General features: G+C 34.6%; 1 protein-coding gene across 4 annotated transcripts; it reads right to left on the reverse strand.

The window, feature by feature from the left end:
- Positions 1–522: 522 nt before the first annotated feature.
- LOC121970037 (AT-hook motif nuclear-localized protein 9-like) lies at positions 523–20,759 on the reverse strand. 4 transcript variants are annotated; one of them, XM_042520437.1, is made up of 7 exons: positions 20,521–20,758; positions 20,413–20,451; positions 19,656–20,252; positions 19,141–19,208; positions 4,775–4,906; positions 1,177–1,338; positions 523–995 (listed from the first exon to the last, which is right to left on the reverse strand). In XM_042520437.1, exons 3-7 carry the CDS (start codon positions 20,116–20,118, stop codon positions 780–782), a joined length of 1,041 nt encoding a protein of 346 aa, XP_042376371.1. In that variant the 5' UTR covers positions 20,119–20,252; positions 20,413–20,451; positions 20,521–20,758; the 3' UTR covers positions 523–779. The 4 variants fall into 4 exon arrangements, with proteins under 4 accessions (XP_042376371.1, XP_042376369.1, XP_042376372.1 ...); XM_042520435.1 differs by having other exon boundaries at positions 20,375–20,451; XM_042520438.1 differs by lacking the exon at positions 4,775–4,906 and having other exon boundaries at positions 20,375–20,451; positions 20,521–20,759.
- Positions 20,760–21,104: the final 345 nt, after the last annotated feature.

Below are 21,104 nucleotides of genomic sequence, written 5' to 3' on the forward strand. Positions count from 1 at the left end.
TTCTTACAAACCCTTGCACATCATTAATATTAATGGATATTTTACTTTTCAAGGAGTTACCTTTGCCATACTTGTAGGGGACTACAACTCAAACTTACCTATGTTTCCACACTTTGCACATCATTTTATCATAGATACGGACACAACTTCAAGAGATAAGTCTTCTTTCAACATTATTTTATCAGAGGTCATAAAATGACAACTTGACGCATGAAACTTCTGTCAATGCAATGTCTTGAAAAATGATCTATTATACACAATTTTAACCTACTTTGCAAAACCATATCTAGAAAATGTTGTATAGTTATCTATAGTTAGCAAATTCATCATATTTTAAATCTTCGGTCGGGTCAAGCTCATATCATCAATATCATCACGATAATCACTATTGTCACTATCACTATCATCACTTTAGACTTGTAATGCAAATACTCTCATATCATCAATATCATCACGATAATCACTATCGTCACTATCACTATCATCACTTTAGGCTTGTAATGCAAATACTTGTAATATGCATATGGAAAGTTATTCGGAAATATTATAATGAAAGGCAACATCATGTCAACTGAAGCAGAGATATATGACAAGCCCCTCATAAGTACATGACTTGAGCTAAAAACAACCTTTTTCTAGTATCATATTTGCGATCCTGGGAACTGAAGCCATGTTAAGGTAAGTTCTCAGTAGAGCTTACATCTAACTAATGAACACCAAGTCATTTGCTTGGTAAACAATATGAACACCATTTCAACACACCGATCACCGTAATATAATCACCCCTGCATCAAGTCGATATCAATGTGAGCATTCCTCATGTCTAAGTGCCTCGATCTGGGCCACGCCCCAATGATTGGAGAAGGGGTAAGGTTTGGATTGGGAAGAGCAGCATATGGTGCAGGTCGCTCAGCTTCGGGATTTGTTTCATTTCTGCTAGCCTTTGCTTTGTTCTTTGTTTTCGATCGTGTGTAAATGAAGCTTCCTACAATTACCTGTAGAATGAAAAACTGTACATCATCCATTGGATTCTCTTTATGCAATCAAGTTAACAGAATCATATTAGGAACACAGAATGAAGACAAACAGCTTGGAATCTAGGTTCGTAAACTGTATAAAGACTAAAAAGGAAAAAAAACATCAGTTAAATGAATATTCAAAGACTACAAGAAAAACCTGTACGGGAGTGGCGGCTATAAGAACTCCTGCTACACCACCGCCAATTATCTGACCATCAGGACTAGAAAGACAGACGCTCAGTCCCCCAGTTCTGCTCCGTGATCCGCCATTGTCAGTCCTCATGTATAAACCGGATAAACAAAGTATTTGAAAACGACCCTGAACAAGTTTCAACAACATAAGTTCTGTCTTTGGCAAACACACACACACACACACACAGAGAATAAGACAAGTTCATGAAACATCAATATAATCTTGAAGCCCCTAGGGAAACTAATCAAGATTGTCAATTTTGGAATAATGCAATTTCAAAGCACGAGAATCTCAAATGGGCAATTAATCAAGACTGTTAATTTCAAATGAAAATTAGCATAGGATTGAAGCAACACCAAATTTAAACCCTCAAATCACTTAAACCATTAATTTGGGATGAATTTGATAAAGCGAGGGATTAATATTTCATGAAGAAAAAATAAAACTTCAGCCATTAATTCAAAATTATCCTCATGCATGGGATCTTAATCCCTTTTTATAGATTGACAATAAGCCTCAAACTTTATAAAATATTAACTAAGTTTATCCGAATGAAATCTATAAGTGACTTTAAGCTGATCTTTGATGTAACTTTATCTTTATAGGAAATACTTTTGTTTCCTATTGAAGTCTTCACTCTTGTCATTATATTCTCATACATATCCTTAATTAGTTCAATATACGCTACACTAATATCTCTTTCCTAAAATTCTCCATATAATTTTCTTTGGGACTCTATCATTAGCTTTTTCTAGGTGAACGAATACCATGTGTAAATCTAGCTTCTTTCATGATACTTTTCAAATAGTTATCTAAAAAGATGTATAGCTTCAATTGTCGACCTTTCATGCATGAATCCAAATTATTTTGGATCATCGTGGTCCCCTTTCTTAGTTTTTTTTCTTATTCTTTCCCAAAGTTTCATGGTATGACTAATTAGTTTAATATCTCTATAATTTGTACAATTTTACATGTCTCCTTTGTTCTTACATAAGGGAATTAGAGTACTTACCATTAGACATTTTTTTTCGTTTTTAATATCAGGTTGAATTATTTTGTAAGTTATTCAATACCTTATTTCTCTAGACACTTTCATATCTCAATTAAAATATCATTTAGTCCAACTACTTTCCCATTTTACATTCCATTTCAAGCTTGTTCTGTTTTTGAATTTTGAATTGTATGATAAAAATTTAAAGTTCTATACTCATTTAACCTACTTAAATTACTGAAGTTAAGTTGGTCATCTAAATCTTTATTAAAAAGTTGATGAAAATACCTTTACCATCCTCTTTTATTTCCTATCATTCAATAGTACCCTACTGCATTCATCTTTAATGCATCTTATTTGGATAAGATTTCTTATCTTCTCACTCGCTTAAGTTATTCTATAAATGTCTCTTTCTCCTTCTTTTATATCCCGTTGTCGATATAAGTGTTCAATAGTTTCATTCTTGGCTTCATTTATTGCTTTCTTAGCCTCTTTTTTTTTCTACTGTATCTTTTTTTTTTTTCATTCTTATAAGCGTATAATACCTTCTGTTCGTTTTCCCTTCACTTTCTCTTCTTCATTCATTTTTCCTAGAAATATAACAAACTATATAATTTTAAATGACTAGACAATAGGATTTAAAAATCCATACTACATTAAAGAAAATGTATAAATATTGAATCTTCAGGTTAATCTTAATTAGTATAATAACTCCAGGTAATAACAAATCAAAATGGCACATGCTAATGCTTGGTAGTTCAAATGTTTCATTTCCTCTTTCTTTTTTCATTACATTTTAACAAATAGAAATTACTAAATTCAAAGAAAAAGAAATACACAGCAAGCGTGCTCATACACACATAGATTGACATCTACTTCAAGTATCTAGGATGCAAGACCGAATATTTAAACTGCCGAGCTTATATCACCAGACCAAGATGCCTCGCAAATGGACAAGAAATTATAGACTGTATTGGCAATAGGAATTAGAAATAGATCTCTTGATCCATGGAATGAATTGATAAGGAAATGAATAAGTAGTCCTAAGTATAAAGGAAATAGCATAGAAATTCTTTATTTCAGTTCATAGAATGAAACAAAATATATAAGTTTTCCCATTTTTATTTTTGGTTAATTTTGTAAGCAATAAAGAGGAAATCGTCTCCACGTCACTAAATTATCCCTAAGTCAGGTTCAATCCACCTGTTCAATACACATAATTTGCTTGACCCACTTCACTAAACTCGTCCAATGCATTTTGTCAGCTTGGGTCACTTGAACTCAACCCACTTAAATCAACCCCTGAACCACTTTGCCTGTCTACATGTCCATTCGAACCAACCTACTTGACCCTTATAATTCATCCCATCCAACTCTCCTGGTCTGCTCACTCTATTTGTCTTGCTCATAATATACATTTTTGAAAAATGAAATAAAATAAAAATAGGTATTATTCTTTAGAATGTAGTAGAAATAACCGAGAAGAATAACGAAGGAATATCAATCCCGTACCACAAGGACTATTATTCTAATTTTATTTGTTATCCAAATATAGAAATAAAATTACTCCATATAGGTAATGAAATAGCTACTTTTGCAAACAAAATGCACTCTTAGAGAATCATAGATTTTAATTTATTTATATAGAGCTGACTAGCTAATTAATGCAATCAGGTGAAAGTCTGAAAGCCACATCAAAGGAATAGAAAATTTCAAACTAGCTAATTGCACTAAGAAGCTAACTAAAATGACCATTTTTCATATTCCCTTGCATAAAGGTTAGGTTCCCTCTAAATCCAGGGAGAGAAATGAATAGTTTGAGTATGGATGGAACATACTCTATCATCCTTTCATGCTACACTAAATCCTTGCTTCACAATGAATTGAGTCGACTGTAGCTACAAAAAATTCTTCGAGCATCTCTTTACATTTCTAGGACTGTATGATGGCACAGCTAACACTCTTGGTACTTTGGTGATGTTGCACAAGGGGTTTGAGTTCAAGCCACATTCGTTTGTCACTCATGTGGAGCTTATCCGTTATTTTGTCCTTAAAAAAAGGATTATCAAATATGATACAATTTTATTGTTTTTTTTACTTTCAACCAAAATTTAAAATTAGTGTACATTTTATCAAAAAGGGGGGGAAAATGTCAAATAGAATAAATTAGGCAGGCAGCAATTTTCCCAAAAGCTAAAACAAAATACTAGAATATTGTGAAGATAAGAAAAACTCACTCTACAGTAGTGACTCCCTAGAAGAAAAAACAAATGAAATTATTGACAAAGAATTCCTACATTGGAACCAGTACATTTATAGAACTAGGTGAAGATATTTTTGCAACCCATCCTAGTTATAGATGCAAGAGTTTAAACTAATAATTGATTCTTAGACTTTCTAGCATTACTTTGTAAACATTACTTTGTAATTCTAAGACATTAAATACAAGTACCTTTAAACTATCAAGGTACAATAAACATAAAACTCCATAAGTTCTAAAACAAAAATAAAAGTCCTAAATAATTCAACCATATAACAATTTAAAAAATATGGCAACAGAGAATTCTGAACCTCATACGTCACTGTGCCGCCAGAAGATGTAGATTGTCTAAGGGTCACAGTGGACACAACACCATTTGCCGAAAGTATACAGACAACCCTTGGTCCCTGCTGTGAAAATGACATTATCTTTGTGGCAATGTCCTGGTCAGTGTATCTTATATTAGCATAATATATTATCAGTATCCAGCAATTCAAATACAATATAACTATGCCAAGTTGGTCAAAGCAGGAAAAAAACATGCGACACAATCCCCAAAGGATTAGGCACAGTCGGGTTTATCAATTTGGTCAGAGAAATGGAAACAAATTGAAATATGTTAGTGTCTAATGAGCATTATAGGTGAGTTTTATTTTACCTTTTCCCCATCACTGCTTATAGAGGAATTTATGAGTAGTAGACTTGTTTAGTCTTTATTGTTCTTTTGCTCACAATATTAGATGGACTTAGATTCTTTCTGTATATTTAGGCTTATGCCGAACCAAATTAACTGCTCTTATACATTTTTATGGTTGCACCACTCAACCAAAATAAGGAAAGATTCTACCATATTCATTCCACATTCTAGAGGTACCAATTTTGGATCTGCGTGTATGTATTTTAAGCTAACGAATTCTAGTATATGTGTTAGAAAATTAGGAGATCCTGATTGCATAAAATCAGGAAATAATCTTTGAGATCCTAATTGTATAAAATCATGAAAGAATCTTAGTAATTTCCATTTCTTATGTTTCCTTCCTTTTATTTGTTCCTATTTTAGTATTTTGTATCTTCTATTTTTTGATGTAAACTCTAGTTGAAAAATAATAATAACAATTCCTCTTTTTCCCATTTTTTCCTTCAATCTTCTTGGTTTTTTTCATGATATTAGAGCCCTAGGTTCGATTTAAGGATTTGCCATAGCAAATCAACATCCATGGAAGCCTGTCTTAATTGACACCATGAGTAGAAATTCAATGGTGTCTAGAGAAGAAACGATTGTCAACTTAAATTTAAACTCACCAGTATCTTTCAATGGTTCGACGGAGGTATCCTCTAATTCACTCCAAGTTAATAATCAACGTCTTAATGGGAAGAACTACATAGAATGGTCACAAAGTGTGCGCTTGATTTTAGAAGGGAAAGGTAAAATTGAATATGTTATAGAAGAAGTGATAAAACCAGCTGATAGAGACTCAAGATTTAAAGCCAAGAAATCTGAAAATTCACTTTATTTCATGGTTAGTCAATTCCATGGAGCCTCCTATCGGACAACCATTTATGTTCCTACCTATAGCCAAAGAGGTGTGGGAGGCTGCTAGAGACACTTATTCAAATTTAGAGAACTCTTTGCAAATTTTTAGCCTAAAATCAAGGTTATGGCATGCGAAGCAAGGGTAAAGTGATGTGACTTCCTACTATAATGAGTTGATGACGTTGTGGCAAGAACCAGATCTATGCTATGATAATATTTAGAATTGTGTTGATGATAGTGTTCATTTTATGAAACGGCAGGAGAAAGAACAGGTTTTTTTTTCTTGGCGAGACTAAAAAAGGATCTAGATGAATGGGTCAAATCTTGGGAAAAACACCTCTACCAATGATACGTGAAGTATTTTCAGAGATTTGAAGAGAAGAAGCTTGACAAACTGTTATGCTTAACAAATCTACCTCAGTCTCTACTAACTTAAGTTTGGAAAGTTTTGCCCTTGCTACTAAAGGTTTTCTAGAGGAAACAAAGAAAGATGACAAAAGTTTTGGAAGACCATGTGCGACCATTGTAAACGCTCGCAGCACATGCGGGAAACATGTTGGAAAATTCATGAGAAGCTTAAAAATCGGAAGAAAAGAACTGATGATAAAGGTCGTGCACTTCAAACTATTATCTCAGATCAAGAAACCTTCCTAAGTGTTAATTCTAATCCCGCCTGGATAATTGACTCGGGTGCAATTGATCATATGAGAGGAATGCCAAACCTTTTCTCTTCATATAGATCTTGTGCATGTCACCAAAAAATTAAGATGGTAGATGACTCTCTTTTAACCATTGCAAGAAAATGTTCTGTTATAGTATCACCTATGCTTACTCTAAATGATGTTCTTTATATTCCAAAAATTATCTTGTAAACTTTTATCTATTATTAAATTAGTCCATGATCAAAATTGTCAAGCTAATTTCTTTTCTTCTCACTGTGTATTCCAGGATTTAACTCCGCCCATGACGAACCAGTCATGGTCAGTCCCAAGTTCAGATAAAGGAGGGTTGCATTAGGTTGTCAGCCAGGGTTAAAACTATGACAAATATTCAATGAATGGATCCATTAAACTATTGTGTTAATGCTAGGTTGTTGCCCGGAAGGAACGCGTTGTAGGGTTCGACTGTAATGTCTTAGCAAGGACCATTGCATCTCCAGAACTCAAGTGTAATACTAAATATGCAAGAGTTCACATTGCAAAGTCTGACTGTAATGTATCGATAAGGACCGCTACATCTCCATGAGAACTTGGGTGTAGTGTTAAATAGGCAAGAATTCTCACAACATAGTTTGAATAAGAACAAATATGATAGAAAAACTAATAGTCTAAGATTTGGAACATGGAACATAGGAACCCTCACTGGTAAATCAATGGAGATAGTAGATACGATGATTAAGAGAAGAATTAGTATTTTGTATGTACAAGAGACAAAAAGGGAATAGAGAACTCGGGTTTTAAGTTATGATACATAGGAAAAAATAAAGTAAAAAATGGAGTGGATATTGTTGTAGATAGATTGTTAAAGGATGAAGTTGTAAGAGTAGTTAGAAAAGGGAACTAAATTATAGCCCTTAAGATAATAGTAGCGAAAGAAACTATAAACATAATTAGTGTATATATACCACAAGTAGGATTAGATGAAGCTACCAAATTAAGGTTTTGAGACGACTTAGATGAAGTATTATAAAACATTTCGTCAAATGAAATGATTTTAATAGGAGGTGATCTAAATAGGCATGTCAGAATGAAAAATGAGGAATATGAGAGAGTACATGGGGTTATGGGTTTGGAACGAGAAATAAAGAAGGGAAAACTATATTAGATTTTGTGATTTTGTGAGGGAAAACTATATTAGATTTTGTGATAGCATATGACCTTATATTAGCTAATATATTTTTTAAGAAAAGAGAATAACACTTAGTCACATTCAAAAGTGGGAATAATAAAATCACAAATTGACTTTCTTATGGTTAAGAAGAAGGATAAAAAGATTTGTAAAGATTGCAAGGTCATCCCTGGAGAAAGCTTGACTATACAACATAGGTTAGTAATGTTGGATATACGCCTTAAGCATAATATCAATAGAAAGAAAATATATATGACTCTGAGAATTAAATGGTGGAAATTAAAAGATGGGAAGCAAAATATATTTAAGAAGAAGCTATGAGTACAAGGTGAAATATATGGTGACTTTAATACGACATGAGATAAAATAGTATCAAAATTAAAAATAGTAGCTTAGAGTGTACTTGGTGAGTCAAAGGGGCATGCACCATTAAATAAGGAATCTTGGTGGTGGAATAGAGAAAGTGAAGGAAAAACGAACAGGTTATAAGGAATTATATATTTGTAAGAACGAGAAAAATTTTTAAAAAAATATACAATAGCCAAGAAAGAGGCTAAGAAAGTAGTGAAGGAAGCAAAGAATAAAACTTTTGAACGATTATATCAAAAATTGGATACAAAAGAAGGGGAAAGTGTCATTTATAGAATAGCTAAAGTGAGAAAATAAGACAAAATATCTTATCCAAGTAAAATATATTAAAGATACATGTAATAGAGTACTAGTAAATGATGGAGAACTAAAAGAACAGTGGAAGAAGTATTTTCATCAATTTTTTAATGAAGGTTTAGGTGACCAACTTAACTTAGGTAATTTAAGTAGGTCAAATGAGTATAGAAATTCAAATTTTTATCGTAGAATTCAAACTTTAAAAATAGAACAAGCTTTAAATGGGATGCACAATGGAAAAGCCGTTGGACCAGATGATATTCTAATAGAGGTATGAAAGTGCCTAGAGAAACAAGGTATTGAATGACTTACCAAATTATTTAACATGATATTGAAAATGAAAAAAAATGTCCGACCAATAGAGGGTAAGTACTTTAATTTCCTTATATAAGAATAAGGGAGACATACAAAACTGTACAAACTATAGGGGAATTAAATTAATGAGTCATACCATGAAACTTTAAAAAAAAATAATAGAAAAAGATTAATAAAGGAGAGCACAAGTGACCGAAAATCAATTTGGGTTCATGCCTGTAAGGTCGACAATAGAAGTTATACATTTTCTTAGACAACTAATTGAAAAATATCGAGAGCAAAAACAAGATCTACATATGGTATTCATCGATTTAGAAAAAGTTTATGATAGAATCCCGAAATTATATGGAGAATTCTAGAAAACGGAGGTATTATTGTAACATATATTGAACTAGTTAAGAATATGTACGAGGATGTAACAACCAAAGTAAAAACTTCAAGCAGAATAATTGAAATATTTTCAATAAAGATAGGGTTTCATTAAGGATCAGCTCTATGCCCCTATCTTTTTATACTAATTATGGGCTAACTCACTACACACATTTAAGACACAGTACCATGGTTCATATTATTTAAAGATGATATTATTTTGGTAGATTAAACATGTGAAGAAGTAAATGTCAAACTAGAATCTTGGCGGGAAACACTAGAATAGAAAGGTTTTAGGCTTAGTAGAATAAAGACAGAATATATGGAATTTAAGTTTAACAATATTAGACGTAATGAGACAATTATTAAGATAGGAGATGATAAGTTACCCAAAACCGAGAGCTTTAAATATTTAGGATCATTTTTGCAAAATGATAGAGGGATTGAGAGAGATATCTTACATAGAATACAAGCAGGATGGTTGAAATGGAGGAGAGCGTTGGATGTTTTATGTGACCGTAAAGTAACTTTAAAACTTAAAGAAAAGTTCTATAAAATCTTAGTTAGACCTGCTATGTTATATGAAACTAAATGTTGGGATATGACTCGAGCACATGAGCAGAAGATGAGAGTTGCAGAGATGAGGATATTAAAGTGGATGTGTGGGCGTACGAAGATAGATAGAATAAGAAGAGCATTAGAGAGAAAGTCGGAGTTGCATTTATTGAGGAAAAAATTTGAGAGACATGTTTAAGATGGTACGGGCGACGACTAATAAATGCTCTAGTTAGGCGATGTGAAATTATGACAAATATATCAAACGAGGAAGAGGAAAACCAAAAAAAGACTTGGTTAGTAACAATAAAACAAGATAAAATTTATTTAAGTATAGATGATAATATAGTAGGAAATAAAGCTCAATGACGTAAAAAAATCCATATAGTCGACCCCACCTAGTGTGATAAGACTTGGTTGTTGTTGTTGTGTATTCCAAGATTTGACCTCAAGGAGGATGATTGATAGTGCTAAACAGAGTGGAGGACTCTACTTTCTTGAAGATGGATCTGAATCAAGAAAACAATTTCAACCAAGAGGTTCCTGCTTTGAATATATTTCTCTTTCGAACAATAATATTATGTCATGGCATTTTAGATTAGAACATCCTACTTTTCGATATTTAAAGCACTTGTTTCCTAAATTGTTTCATAATAAAGATCCATCGTTGTTTCATTGTGAAGTCTATGAGATTGCAAAACACAACCGCACATTCTTTCCGTTCACAGCCATCCAAGCCATTAAAATCGTTTACCATAATTTATAGTGATATTTGGAGCCCTAATAAGATAAACACCTCCTCTAATAAGAAATGGTTTATCACATTTAATGATGATCATACTCGACTTGTGTAAAGAAAAGATCAAAAAGTTAGAACAAGTTTATTATTTATTATGACTCGAGAACAATAGTCAAAATAGTTGTTTTAAAACAAGCTGTATGATTAACATGAAGGAACATTTCCATAGATACACCTCGAAAAAAACTTTAAAATCATTTTGAAATAAAAATTTAAAGGTTCCATTAGAAGATAAATCTATCTACTATTTCACTGCAGGTTCAAGTGAAACAGACTACAATATTTAATCCAGCATTGCTTAATGAATAATAGGATCTAATCAAGATTTAGACTACACAACATATTTACAACATGTTTTCCTATTGTTCGTCTTTCAACTAATTTACCATTAAAAATATTTGGTTTCACAACTTTTGTTCACAAGCATTATCTAACTAGAAAACTTAAGCCAAGAGCAAAAAAATGTGTCTTCATGGGTTGCTCCCCTACGTAAAAGGCTTATAAGTGTTTTGATTTGATATTAAAAAAAAGTTTTTTTTTGTAACAATGGATGTCATATTTTTTGAAACACAACCTTTTTTTTAAGAATATTCATCTTCGGAGGGAAAGTTCAAGGGAAGATTCATTTACTAACTTTACTGATATATTTTTGTCAAATGATATGTTTGAATTTGAACCTACTACCTCTGCACAAATAACAAATGGCCAAGGATCGTTCTTTGAAACTCCTCTCATAATGAGTGATGCTTCTATTGAATCCAAGTCTATATTTGACAATAAAAAATCTAAAAAATAAAATTGTGAAAAACCTAGTACAATGCAACAACATGATGAGACAAGTAATAGATTCAAGGAAGGGGAACAAACTTGGAAGGGAATTGTCTACTTGAGAAAGAATCATTGGAAAGGGAAAGATGAATCACTCTACAACATAGTCGTAATTATGAGCCAAGGGAGAATCTTCATCCTAGTTCTGATAATTCTCTTCCAAGGTTTGATAGCCAATAGCTCTTCGAAAAGGTGATAGATCTTGTACCAAACATCTTATATCAAAGTTTGTGTCATATTCAAATTTGTCTTCATCTCTTGTCACTTTTTGTTCTCGATTATCCTTTGTAGACATTTCTAAAGTGGAAGGAGCTATGCTTGAGGAGATGAGAGCTCTTGAGAAGAATAATACTTAGAAGATTATTACACTACCAGTAGGGAAAAACACTGCAGGATGTACTTGAGTTTTCATTGTGAAGTATAACTCATATTAGTGGAGAGATATAAGACTAGATTGGTGGCCAAAGGGTTCACTCAAACCTATGGTGTTGATTACTCTGAGGCATTTGCTCTCAGTGCAAAACTCAATACGGTGAGAGTACTTTTATCTATTGCTACTAATTTAAACTGACCTTTATTGCAATTAGACGTAAAAAATGCCTTCCTTAATGGTGATTTAGAAGAGGTGTACATGGATAGTCCACCAGGCTTTGAGGAGAAATTCGGCTCAAAGGTGTGTAAATTAAGCAAGTCTTTATATGGTCTCAAACAATCTACGAAAGCTTGGTTTGAGAAATTTACTTAATCAGCCAAGAAGCAAGGATACAGTCAGGGACAAGCAAATCATACATTGTTCTTAAAATTTTCCACCGAAAGAAAGATTATTGTCCTGATAGTGTATGTCGATGATATTATTCTCACATATAATGATGTGATTGAAGTGGAAAGACCAAAGAAAAGCCTAGCAGTTGTATTTGAGATTAAGGATTTAGAAACATTAAGACATTTCCTTGGTATGGAAGTCGCTCGCTCTAGAGAAGGTATTGTTATCTCTCAACAGAAGTATATCCTTGATCTCTTGGAGGAAGCAAGAATGAGTGGTTGCATACCGTAAAGACTCCCATGAATCCTAATATAAAATTTTGGGAAAAAGGAAGTGTGCCTGTTGATACCGGTAGATACCAATGGTTAGTTCGGAAACTAATTTACCTATCTCAGCCAGACATTGCTTTTTCAATCAATATTGTGAGTCAGTTCATGCATGCACCATTTGAAAAACACCTTGAGGTTATCTATAAAATTCTGAGATATTTAAAGACTACTTCCGAAAAAGGTTTAATTTCTAGAAAGACTAATCAAGGGAGTGTTGATGTGTTTACTGATGCAGATTGGGCAGGATTGGTTAATGACAGGAGATCAACTTCAGGATACTGCACCTTTGTATAGAGAAAACCTAGTAACATGGAGAAATAAGAAACAAAGTGTTGTAGGCAGAAGTAGTGCAGAAGCTGAGTTTAGAGCAATGGCTCAAGGAGTCTGTGAGGTGCTGGGGATACAAAATACTTGAGGAGCTCAAGAAACCTATATAACTTCTATTAAAGTTATACTGTTATAATAAGGTCGCAATAAGCATTGCTCATAATCGTGTCTAACATGATAGAATGAAACACATTGAGATTGATCAACATTTTATAAAGAAGAAAATTGAAGCTCGAACCATTTGTACCTTCTAACTAACAAATAGCTAACATCCCGATGAAGAGACTTGTAAGAGCCAACTTTGAAAAGTTAATAAGAAAGTTGGGCATAATTGATATTTATGAACAAACTTGAGAGGGAGTGTTGGAAAATTAGGAGATCGCATAAAATCAGAAAAATAATGTTTGGAAATTAGGAAATAATCTTTAAGATCTTGATTGCATAAAATCATGAAAGAATCTTGGAAAATAAGGAAATAATCTTTGATTTTAGTAATTTCCATTTCTTATGTTTCCTTTCTTTTATTAGTTCTTATTTTAGTATTTTGTATCTTCTATTTATTAATGTAATGTCTAGTTTAAAAAAAAAAGGCAGCCGGTATACAAAGCTCCCGCCATGCGGGGTCCGGGGGAAAGATTCATTGCCAAGGCTCCCCTTCAAATAATAATAATAACAATTCCTCTTCTTTCCGTTTTTTCCTTCAATCTTCCCAGTTTTCTTCAATATGGTTCTAGAGTAGTGTCATTATCTAGTGGTTTATTGGCACTTATGATCCCAACAATTAATATTGAAATCAAAGTTGCCAAATCTTAGAGTAGCACATTGTAATGGGTAGAACAGTTAGCACAAGTGAGACACAAGTTTTCTGAGGATGGATTTCAAAGTCAATGGATTATTTGATTCCTCATTTTTAGTGGTTTAGAATATAAATTTGCTAATAAGACAAGGTTACTGGGTACTCTGGTTGGCTAAGAGAAGAGCAAACCATTAGATATCAAACAGACTATTAAGAGATGATAAAGACAGAAAGAATCATTTTCAACATATTACGCTTTGCAGATAATCATTTATATAATGGCTAATGAGACAACAAAACAATCATGCTACATTACAGGCAACTTGATACATTTCAAGAGTTTGTGAATCGGTTATCCAAGATTGGAGAGAATATTTCAACCGGTGATTTTAGCATAAATATCCATTGCATTTGCCTGATTCATTTGATTCTTTTGTGGAAACTCTTAGTTGATAGGAGAAGTGAGGAGGCAGGAGAGATGGTGATTTTATAGGAGCTGATAAATGATGTTATTAGATATGTTATTACAAAGGAGAATTATTGCTTCAGATGGGAATGAGAGTGCGCTAGTTACTCAAAGAGGGGCACTAAGAAAGAGTCATAGGGAAATGATCTCAACAATGTTCATCTAGTTATGAATTCAAATCTTCAATGGATGTTCAGTACTACGAGTACAAAGTATATAATCACGTCAATAGTGAAGACACTGTTCAAAGAAGACGGAAAGAGACTCATAGTATTGGACAAATAATAGTGGCTAGGAATAGGGGCATTGTTGCTCTAGTTGTCCTCTTTTGTAACAATCGACTTATATAATGCATATTTATATAAAGGGGAATTGTTTCATACTTCTAATGTGAAGGGGAAGGGGCTCAGATCTTCAGTCAAACTCAATTTATGTAGTAGAGAAAAACATAAACTAGGAAAGGTGACTTTTGTTCTAAAGATGAGGAGGAATCTCTAAGATGGCTAAACTAAGTGGGTATCACAAGGCAACTAATGGTGTTCAAGGGTCTCGCGTGGTAGGTGGTTCCACGTGAAAATAAAGTCAGAAAAAGACATGCATTGCCTAGAGATAGTTTCAGGAAACATTAGATGATTATGCGTTTGAGTTGCACCAAGGTTCAAAATCTCGAGCTATGCCAGAGTTTTAGTCTTGTCTTTAACTAGAACCATACTATTTAATATTGTGTCAATGTTTCGATGCATAGTGGTAGTGACAAATTGGATGTTAAAGGAGGAAGAAGATGAAGAGGAGACATTTTATACTAATTGGTATCCAAGTTCGACTATTTACCAGAATAATACGTTCGATTGTTTCACTTGACTTGGTATGAGATTTCAAAACATGAGTAATTCTATATATCTCAAGAAACTAAACGTTCAAAAGAACATATCTTCTTGTTATGAGGAAAATAGAAATTTCTATACATGATTCAACAACGCCATTGACTAATTTGTCCCGACCTAGGAGAAGTTAAATACATATCTTAGATATCTTTGATGTGTAAATTGGTGAAGTAGGTCAAGAGGTGTAGGACCACTCTAAAGTATCACCGTAGAGTTTTAGATGAAGTATAGATCACCAAAGTGGAGATTAGTGGCTTTAATAATATATAGCCTACGCATAAAAAAATAAATCCTATTTTAAGTTTTTCTTTAGATGATTTTGTGCATGGTTTTATATGGTGCTCCTAACGCCATGAATTTCTTGCTAGTAGAGTGTCTTGGAGTCTAAGAGCTGTTTTGGGGAGCATGTAAAGGTTGTGGGAATCTATAGGCTTAAGAAAAGGTGAAGTTTTCACTTTTCTTTATTGAAAGAAGGGTCTAAGAAGCATTAAGAGGTTTCTCATATAAAATGTGGGTAATAGGTTTTTGGAGTATTTATTATACTTTTATTCATATATTATATAGTCTTTGGGAGCATAGGCTTACATTGAATATCGCTAATTGTTTTAGCATTTCTTTATATTTTTGTTATTCAAACAAGATAGAAGGGCAACCTTGACGCAACTTGGTGGTTATAGGTTCGAGTTGAGAAAATAGCCTCTTACAATGTAAGGAAAGACGGTGTACAATAGACCCTTCCCTGTAACCTTGTATTGGTGGGAGCTTTGTACATAGGCTACCCTTTATAACGAAGATAAACGATGGGTCAATCATGTTTCCTTATAGTGGAGGTTATGCCTCATTTTAAAAGTATTATTTTCAAATCTACAAGCATGTGGTTTGAGATAACATATATAGCAAGTGATGCTAGAATGATGTCCAAGTCCATCCAATAATATTAGAGACACTTGCCACAAAAATTGTCAAAAAAAAAAACTTCAATTGCTTTACAAACTTAAATTTATACTTCTATTTATAAGTTCAAGAAACTATATACCGTGATCCATACTACTTCCAACGAACTAGAAACCATAGAGTCTATATCTACTTCCAAAAGGTGAAAATGATCTTGAGTTTATCAAAGAGTCAAAACTTCTCATTTACAATAGCATTTCACTAGATCTCTAATGTAGTGAAATTAGTATAAAATGTGCTTGCTCCTCCCATAAATCAATAAATTCTAGGCTAGTGCAATTTTTGACATGTTATTGCACCTAATGGTGAATAAACACACCTATTTGTGATGTAACACAACATGTGTGTTTACGTTGGGAGTTGGGGGGAGCAGCTGTGCCGTTGCCCCCCATTTCTATACCCCTACACCACCTCATGCACTAAAAAATTAGGGGGGATATGTTACTTTATATTTCTTACTTTATGGTGTATAAGCCAATCAAGAGTTTCTGCCAATGCGGTGTCTCGAGGAAGGGTCTATGGTACACAGTCATACCTTGCTTTACAAGAGACTTTTTCCAAGATTCGAACGTGTGACCTGGCAACAACTTTCCCATTGTGCCAAGGCTCCCCTTCATTTAGGGTTTGGGATTTTAGGTGCTTGCTTAAGGGCATAAAGAACTTTCTTTAATTTGTATACCAAGTTCTCTTACCCCTTCATATACCCATTAGGTTGATCAACATAAAATCTTTGAGCTACTAAAGAAAAGAGCAGACGAACAATGTCCATATAAGCATAAGGAGAAAGCTTAAAAATAGTCAATCCTAAATTTTAAATTTTATTGTAACCCTTAACTAGCAATTTTCCTATATAGTTTTATAAACCCACTTCACAACGACCAGCATCTTCCCTTACAAAACAGGAGCTATCTCCCAAGTGCCATTTTTCTTGATTGCTTGTATCTCATTATCCATTTGCACAAATTTACCCACCATCTCAAGAAGCCTCCGGAATGATTTGGCAGTGAAAGATGCAAAGAGAGCAAATTTAATAATCCCATTGTCAGATGTATTATAGTCTTTGGTCAACACAATATTATAAATGAGATCGTAAAACTCTTTTCTCAATGATGACATGAGGAGGTTGCAATAGTCACAGGATGCATCTCACCATCTTGTAGTGGTTGAACCATTGAGGTGATGCTTCTATCTAATTGATCATCTTCTTCATCAAGAAATCAAAATGCTTCCTCTGCTCTATTATCTAACTACAATAGACTTGCCCATCAAAAGTAATATCATGGGTAATAATAACCTTAGTTGTCATAGGATTAGACAATTGATGCACCTTGATCACATCAATGTAAGCAACAAAAATACATTCTTACTTCTGTCATTAAGCTTCTTGCAAAGCTTATTGGATATAGGCATAAGTAATACCCAAGCATGCAAAGATGTGCAATTGAAGGTGTTTGACCATCCATACCTAAAAATGGAATCTTGCACTCAAGATCTTTTGTTGGACATATGTTCATCAAATGCCCTGCACAATTAACTGCATCAACCCAAAATTGTTTCAGCGTGTGCTTCCCACATAGCATGCAATAAACTATATCAACAATTGTACAATTCTTTCTTTTTGCAATCATGGTCTATTGAGACATGTATCTTGTTGTCATTTGATGCTTGTTGTTACTCAGCTTAAAGAAGTTTTACTCACCAAATATTTTGTACCATGACCAAATATGATATGTCTTTATCTTCTACCCGCTTTGTTTCTCTACATAGGCCATCAACTTTTCAAAAGCATCAATAGCATCTATTTTAAGAAGTAAAACACATGACTAACCAAAAAGGAAGGCATCCCTACATTTCTTATCACCACATGTTTCCTGGTCTCCTTAACAGCAGAGATTTCTCGCATCATCATCACCATTTGCTTGCAAATCAATAGTTTTAAACTATTGAAATTCACATGCCTAAAGTGCATGTGCCAATCCATGAGTCTTGAGCAGAAGCAGTAAAACATAGACTAGCATACTTGATATGTAATGGAAAAGGTTGATTAGGCACTAATTTTACCTTGCAATCATCTAGTTGACTGTCAATGATTATACCCAAGCCATCATTGATTTCCATGTGATAGCCTCATTCAGATAATTCTCCTATGATTAGAACATTCTCAATAAGACAAGAACACATTACCCATAATAAATATGCTGATCTGAACCCATCCATTGTCCTTTGGTAATTTGTCCTTTTCCCATGATTGGAGGTTTGCATTCTTTCCAAACTTCATCCCTAAACATATAATTCATTGCAACATGTATCTAAGAATGAGACATCATTCTGATCTTCAATGTTGCATCACATGTGACAAATAGAGCCTTGTTTAGGTCATCATCAAATCTTGCTACTTTTACAACATTTCTCCAGGCTTCCTTTACAGTTTTTGCATTTAGTAACTTCTTAAAAATGGAAGTAACTATCTCATGAAAGATGTAAAATAGTGTCTTATGATTTCCTTTCAAAGGCTTTTGCTATTCTTGGGTCAAGACCAAGCCCAAGTTGCAGCAGCTCCAGATGAAGGGATAATAGGGGTATTAAGAAAGGGTTTTCCAAGGACCCTTTTGGGGGACAAAAGCGTTATCAGCTTCTCAAATCTTTCTTTCATTTTCTCAATGAGTTCTTGGAATTCTACTAATACCTCTATCTATATCTTCCAATACTAAATCTTCTTCCTCCAAAACTTCAAGATTGGAGGTCGGACCATACACATCCCAACACCCCTCAAATAAGATATCAAATGTTGGAAAAACAAGATAGCATTCTATTGTATGATTTATTTATTTATTTATTTTTGAGGTTACTATTGTATATAGAGTCATATCTTAAATGTTAAATGTTACATTGAAAAAAATGAACTCACCTATACTTCCAAGAAGGAACTAGAAACCAAGGAGTCTACATCTACTTCCAAAAGCGCCTAAATGAGCTTCAATTTTTTCAAGGAGACAATTTCTCAATTTGCAATGAATGTGCTTCGCAATGATTAAGTGATTTATTACTACAAAATGGGAGGATGTTTTAGATACCTTGGTAGCATTCCAAATTATAAAAAGGAAAAAAAAATAAGATAACATAACATTGTTAGAGTAACACTAAATATCCTAAGCATGCATATCACTTAGAACCTTGAGATAATGGAAATGCGGAAACAAACTGTAGTTCATTTTTGAGTAAACAAGACTGGGGAGCTACATACTTCTCCAACTGCAATGGTAATGACATGTGGAGTAAAGCCCATGCCTGCTGAGCCAGCGACCCAGTCACCTGTTGCAATCCAATTTCAGAATCTAATTTCCCAGTTTGTGGGTATCAAGAAGATGAAATACCAAATGAACTCAGTAAGAATTAAACCAACATGTAATTGAAAAACACAAAGACAAGAAAAATATTCAAATGGTGACTTTCAAGTTTCAACTTAACAATTAGACCAATTGAAAAGAGGCAATCATGTTCTGCTTTTTAAAAGGAAAAAAAAAACAAAACATGGTTTATAGTAACAAATCCTACTGTACTTTGTATTAATATAAAAGATGAAGACACCGGTAGAATGCATTTTTATAGCTTGCACTTACATAATTAAGATGCACATGGCTATTTACACTGCTTTAGTTCATTGTCATAGAAATTTAAGCTTCAGAGATCAAATCAACAGGTTCACCATACTCCAAATTGTTGAGAGATAATTCATCACAAAAATCATGAGATACTCACCAAGAGATGCTAAAACTTGCTTCCTCCCGGTGCCTGGCGGCCGCCCTCTCCCTCGCTTCTGCGTAGGAACTCCAGAACCCGAGGCTGATACAGACCCGATCACAGAGCTAGTGGGAGCGGAGGTGGAAATAGGCGAGAGTGCCAAAGCTACACTCCCTTCCTGCCCATACTTTCTAGGGCGTCCTCTCTTCCTCTTCACCGGCTCCACCTGGCTCACACCTTTGCCAAGTCTACCGCCACCATGGGACGAAGCCGCAAGCGGAGACTCCACCTGAAACGCCACCGAGTCAACGCCGGAGGGAGGCACCGCTAGTCTGGTGCCGAGGTTCGGTATGGACCGGGCCCCGGGTTGTGCTGTCAAATGCAATCCAGGCTGTGAGCCAACGCTAGAGCCATGGATTCCTCTATGAGCTATGTAGTAGGAGGCCGCGCCAGACAATTCCATAGCATCTCTCCCATCCATACATGAACCGGAAAAGGAACAAGTCTCCACGGCAAAAAAAGCCTCACCAAAACACCACCTATGTCTGAGTCACTTCTTGTTCAATCGACCAAGCAACGAAGGCGAGACCTCAAGTCGAATCCTAGCTCAACTAACTGAAAGGAATGGAGAAAAGGCGGAAGGCACAAGTCAGAAAAATCTCAACTTTATCAAAAACATGTTCATCTGTCCGCCCTCTCTCTAACACTGTAGGGCGAAGGAAAGGCAGGAGGGGTACCTCCAGAATCGAGGAAGAGAAGCATGTTACACACTTACAACATCCAAAACTTGCTTCTTCTGGACGAATGGCGCGACCTGACCAATACGCTATGCGCGTCAGAGGAGGAAGAGGCGTAACTAAGACCCCATAACTAACTTCAATACCTTTCTTCGCCTTCGCCTTCGCCTGACCTCAAACTCTTCTTTGCCGGCAAACGTCCAAGGGTGACAGAGCTGAATTAGGTCTCAGCTCAGCCGAAGAGGAGGTAAACAACAATTCCGACGAACTCCGACAAAGTGAGGCGGAGGAGGACGAGGAGGAGGAAGAAGAAGCAGCCTAACGTCGTTCTATTTCACGATCAAGAATCTAAGAGCTCAGACAGTCACACTACGGTGATGACAGGATAATTACAAAATCTTCTTTTCTTAAAAAATTAATAAATCAATAAATAGAAAAGAGAAGAAAAAAAAACATTATATGCGATATTTATCCGCAGAAAAGAGCGATTGGTGCTCATCGTCTTTCTTAGCCGCTCCCAGACAACCGACCCCCACCATGTGGGACCCGCAACGGTCATCAAAAAGCGCTCCGAAAGCTAGTCATATGCGAGACAACATCGACGCTCCGATATTTTATGTCCGTTAAAGTGGACGACCAAGATCGTCCCAAGGAAGAAGCGCGGGAGCCGTCCCCACTCGTCCGACTCGCCCAAGTCAAACGGTGCGGCGGAAAGAGCAATCCATGTTTT

Source organism: Zingiber officinale, chromosome 4A, assembly GCF_018446385.1.
Source record: "Zingiber officinale cultivar Zhangliang chromosome 4A, Zo_v1.1, whole genome shotgun sequence".
NCBI classification, from domain to species: domain Eukaryota; kingdom Viridiplantae; phylum Streptophyta; class Magnoliopsida; order Zingiberales; family Zingiberaceae; genus Zingiber; species Zingiber officinale.

Coding starts and splice junctions, on each gene's coding strand:
- LOC121970037 (XM_042520437.1), bottom strand. CDS start 20,118: ATGGATGGGAGAGATGCTATGGAATTGTCTGGCGCGGCCTCCTACTAC. Junction 19,209..19,655: donor GCAAGTTTTAGCATCTCTTG/GTGAGTATCTCA, acceptor GGATTGCAACAG/GTGACTGGGTCGCTGGCTCA. Junction 4,907..19,140: donor TTACCATTGCAGTTGGAGAA/GTATGTAGCTCC, acceptor TACACTGACCAG/GACATTGCCACAAAGATAAT.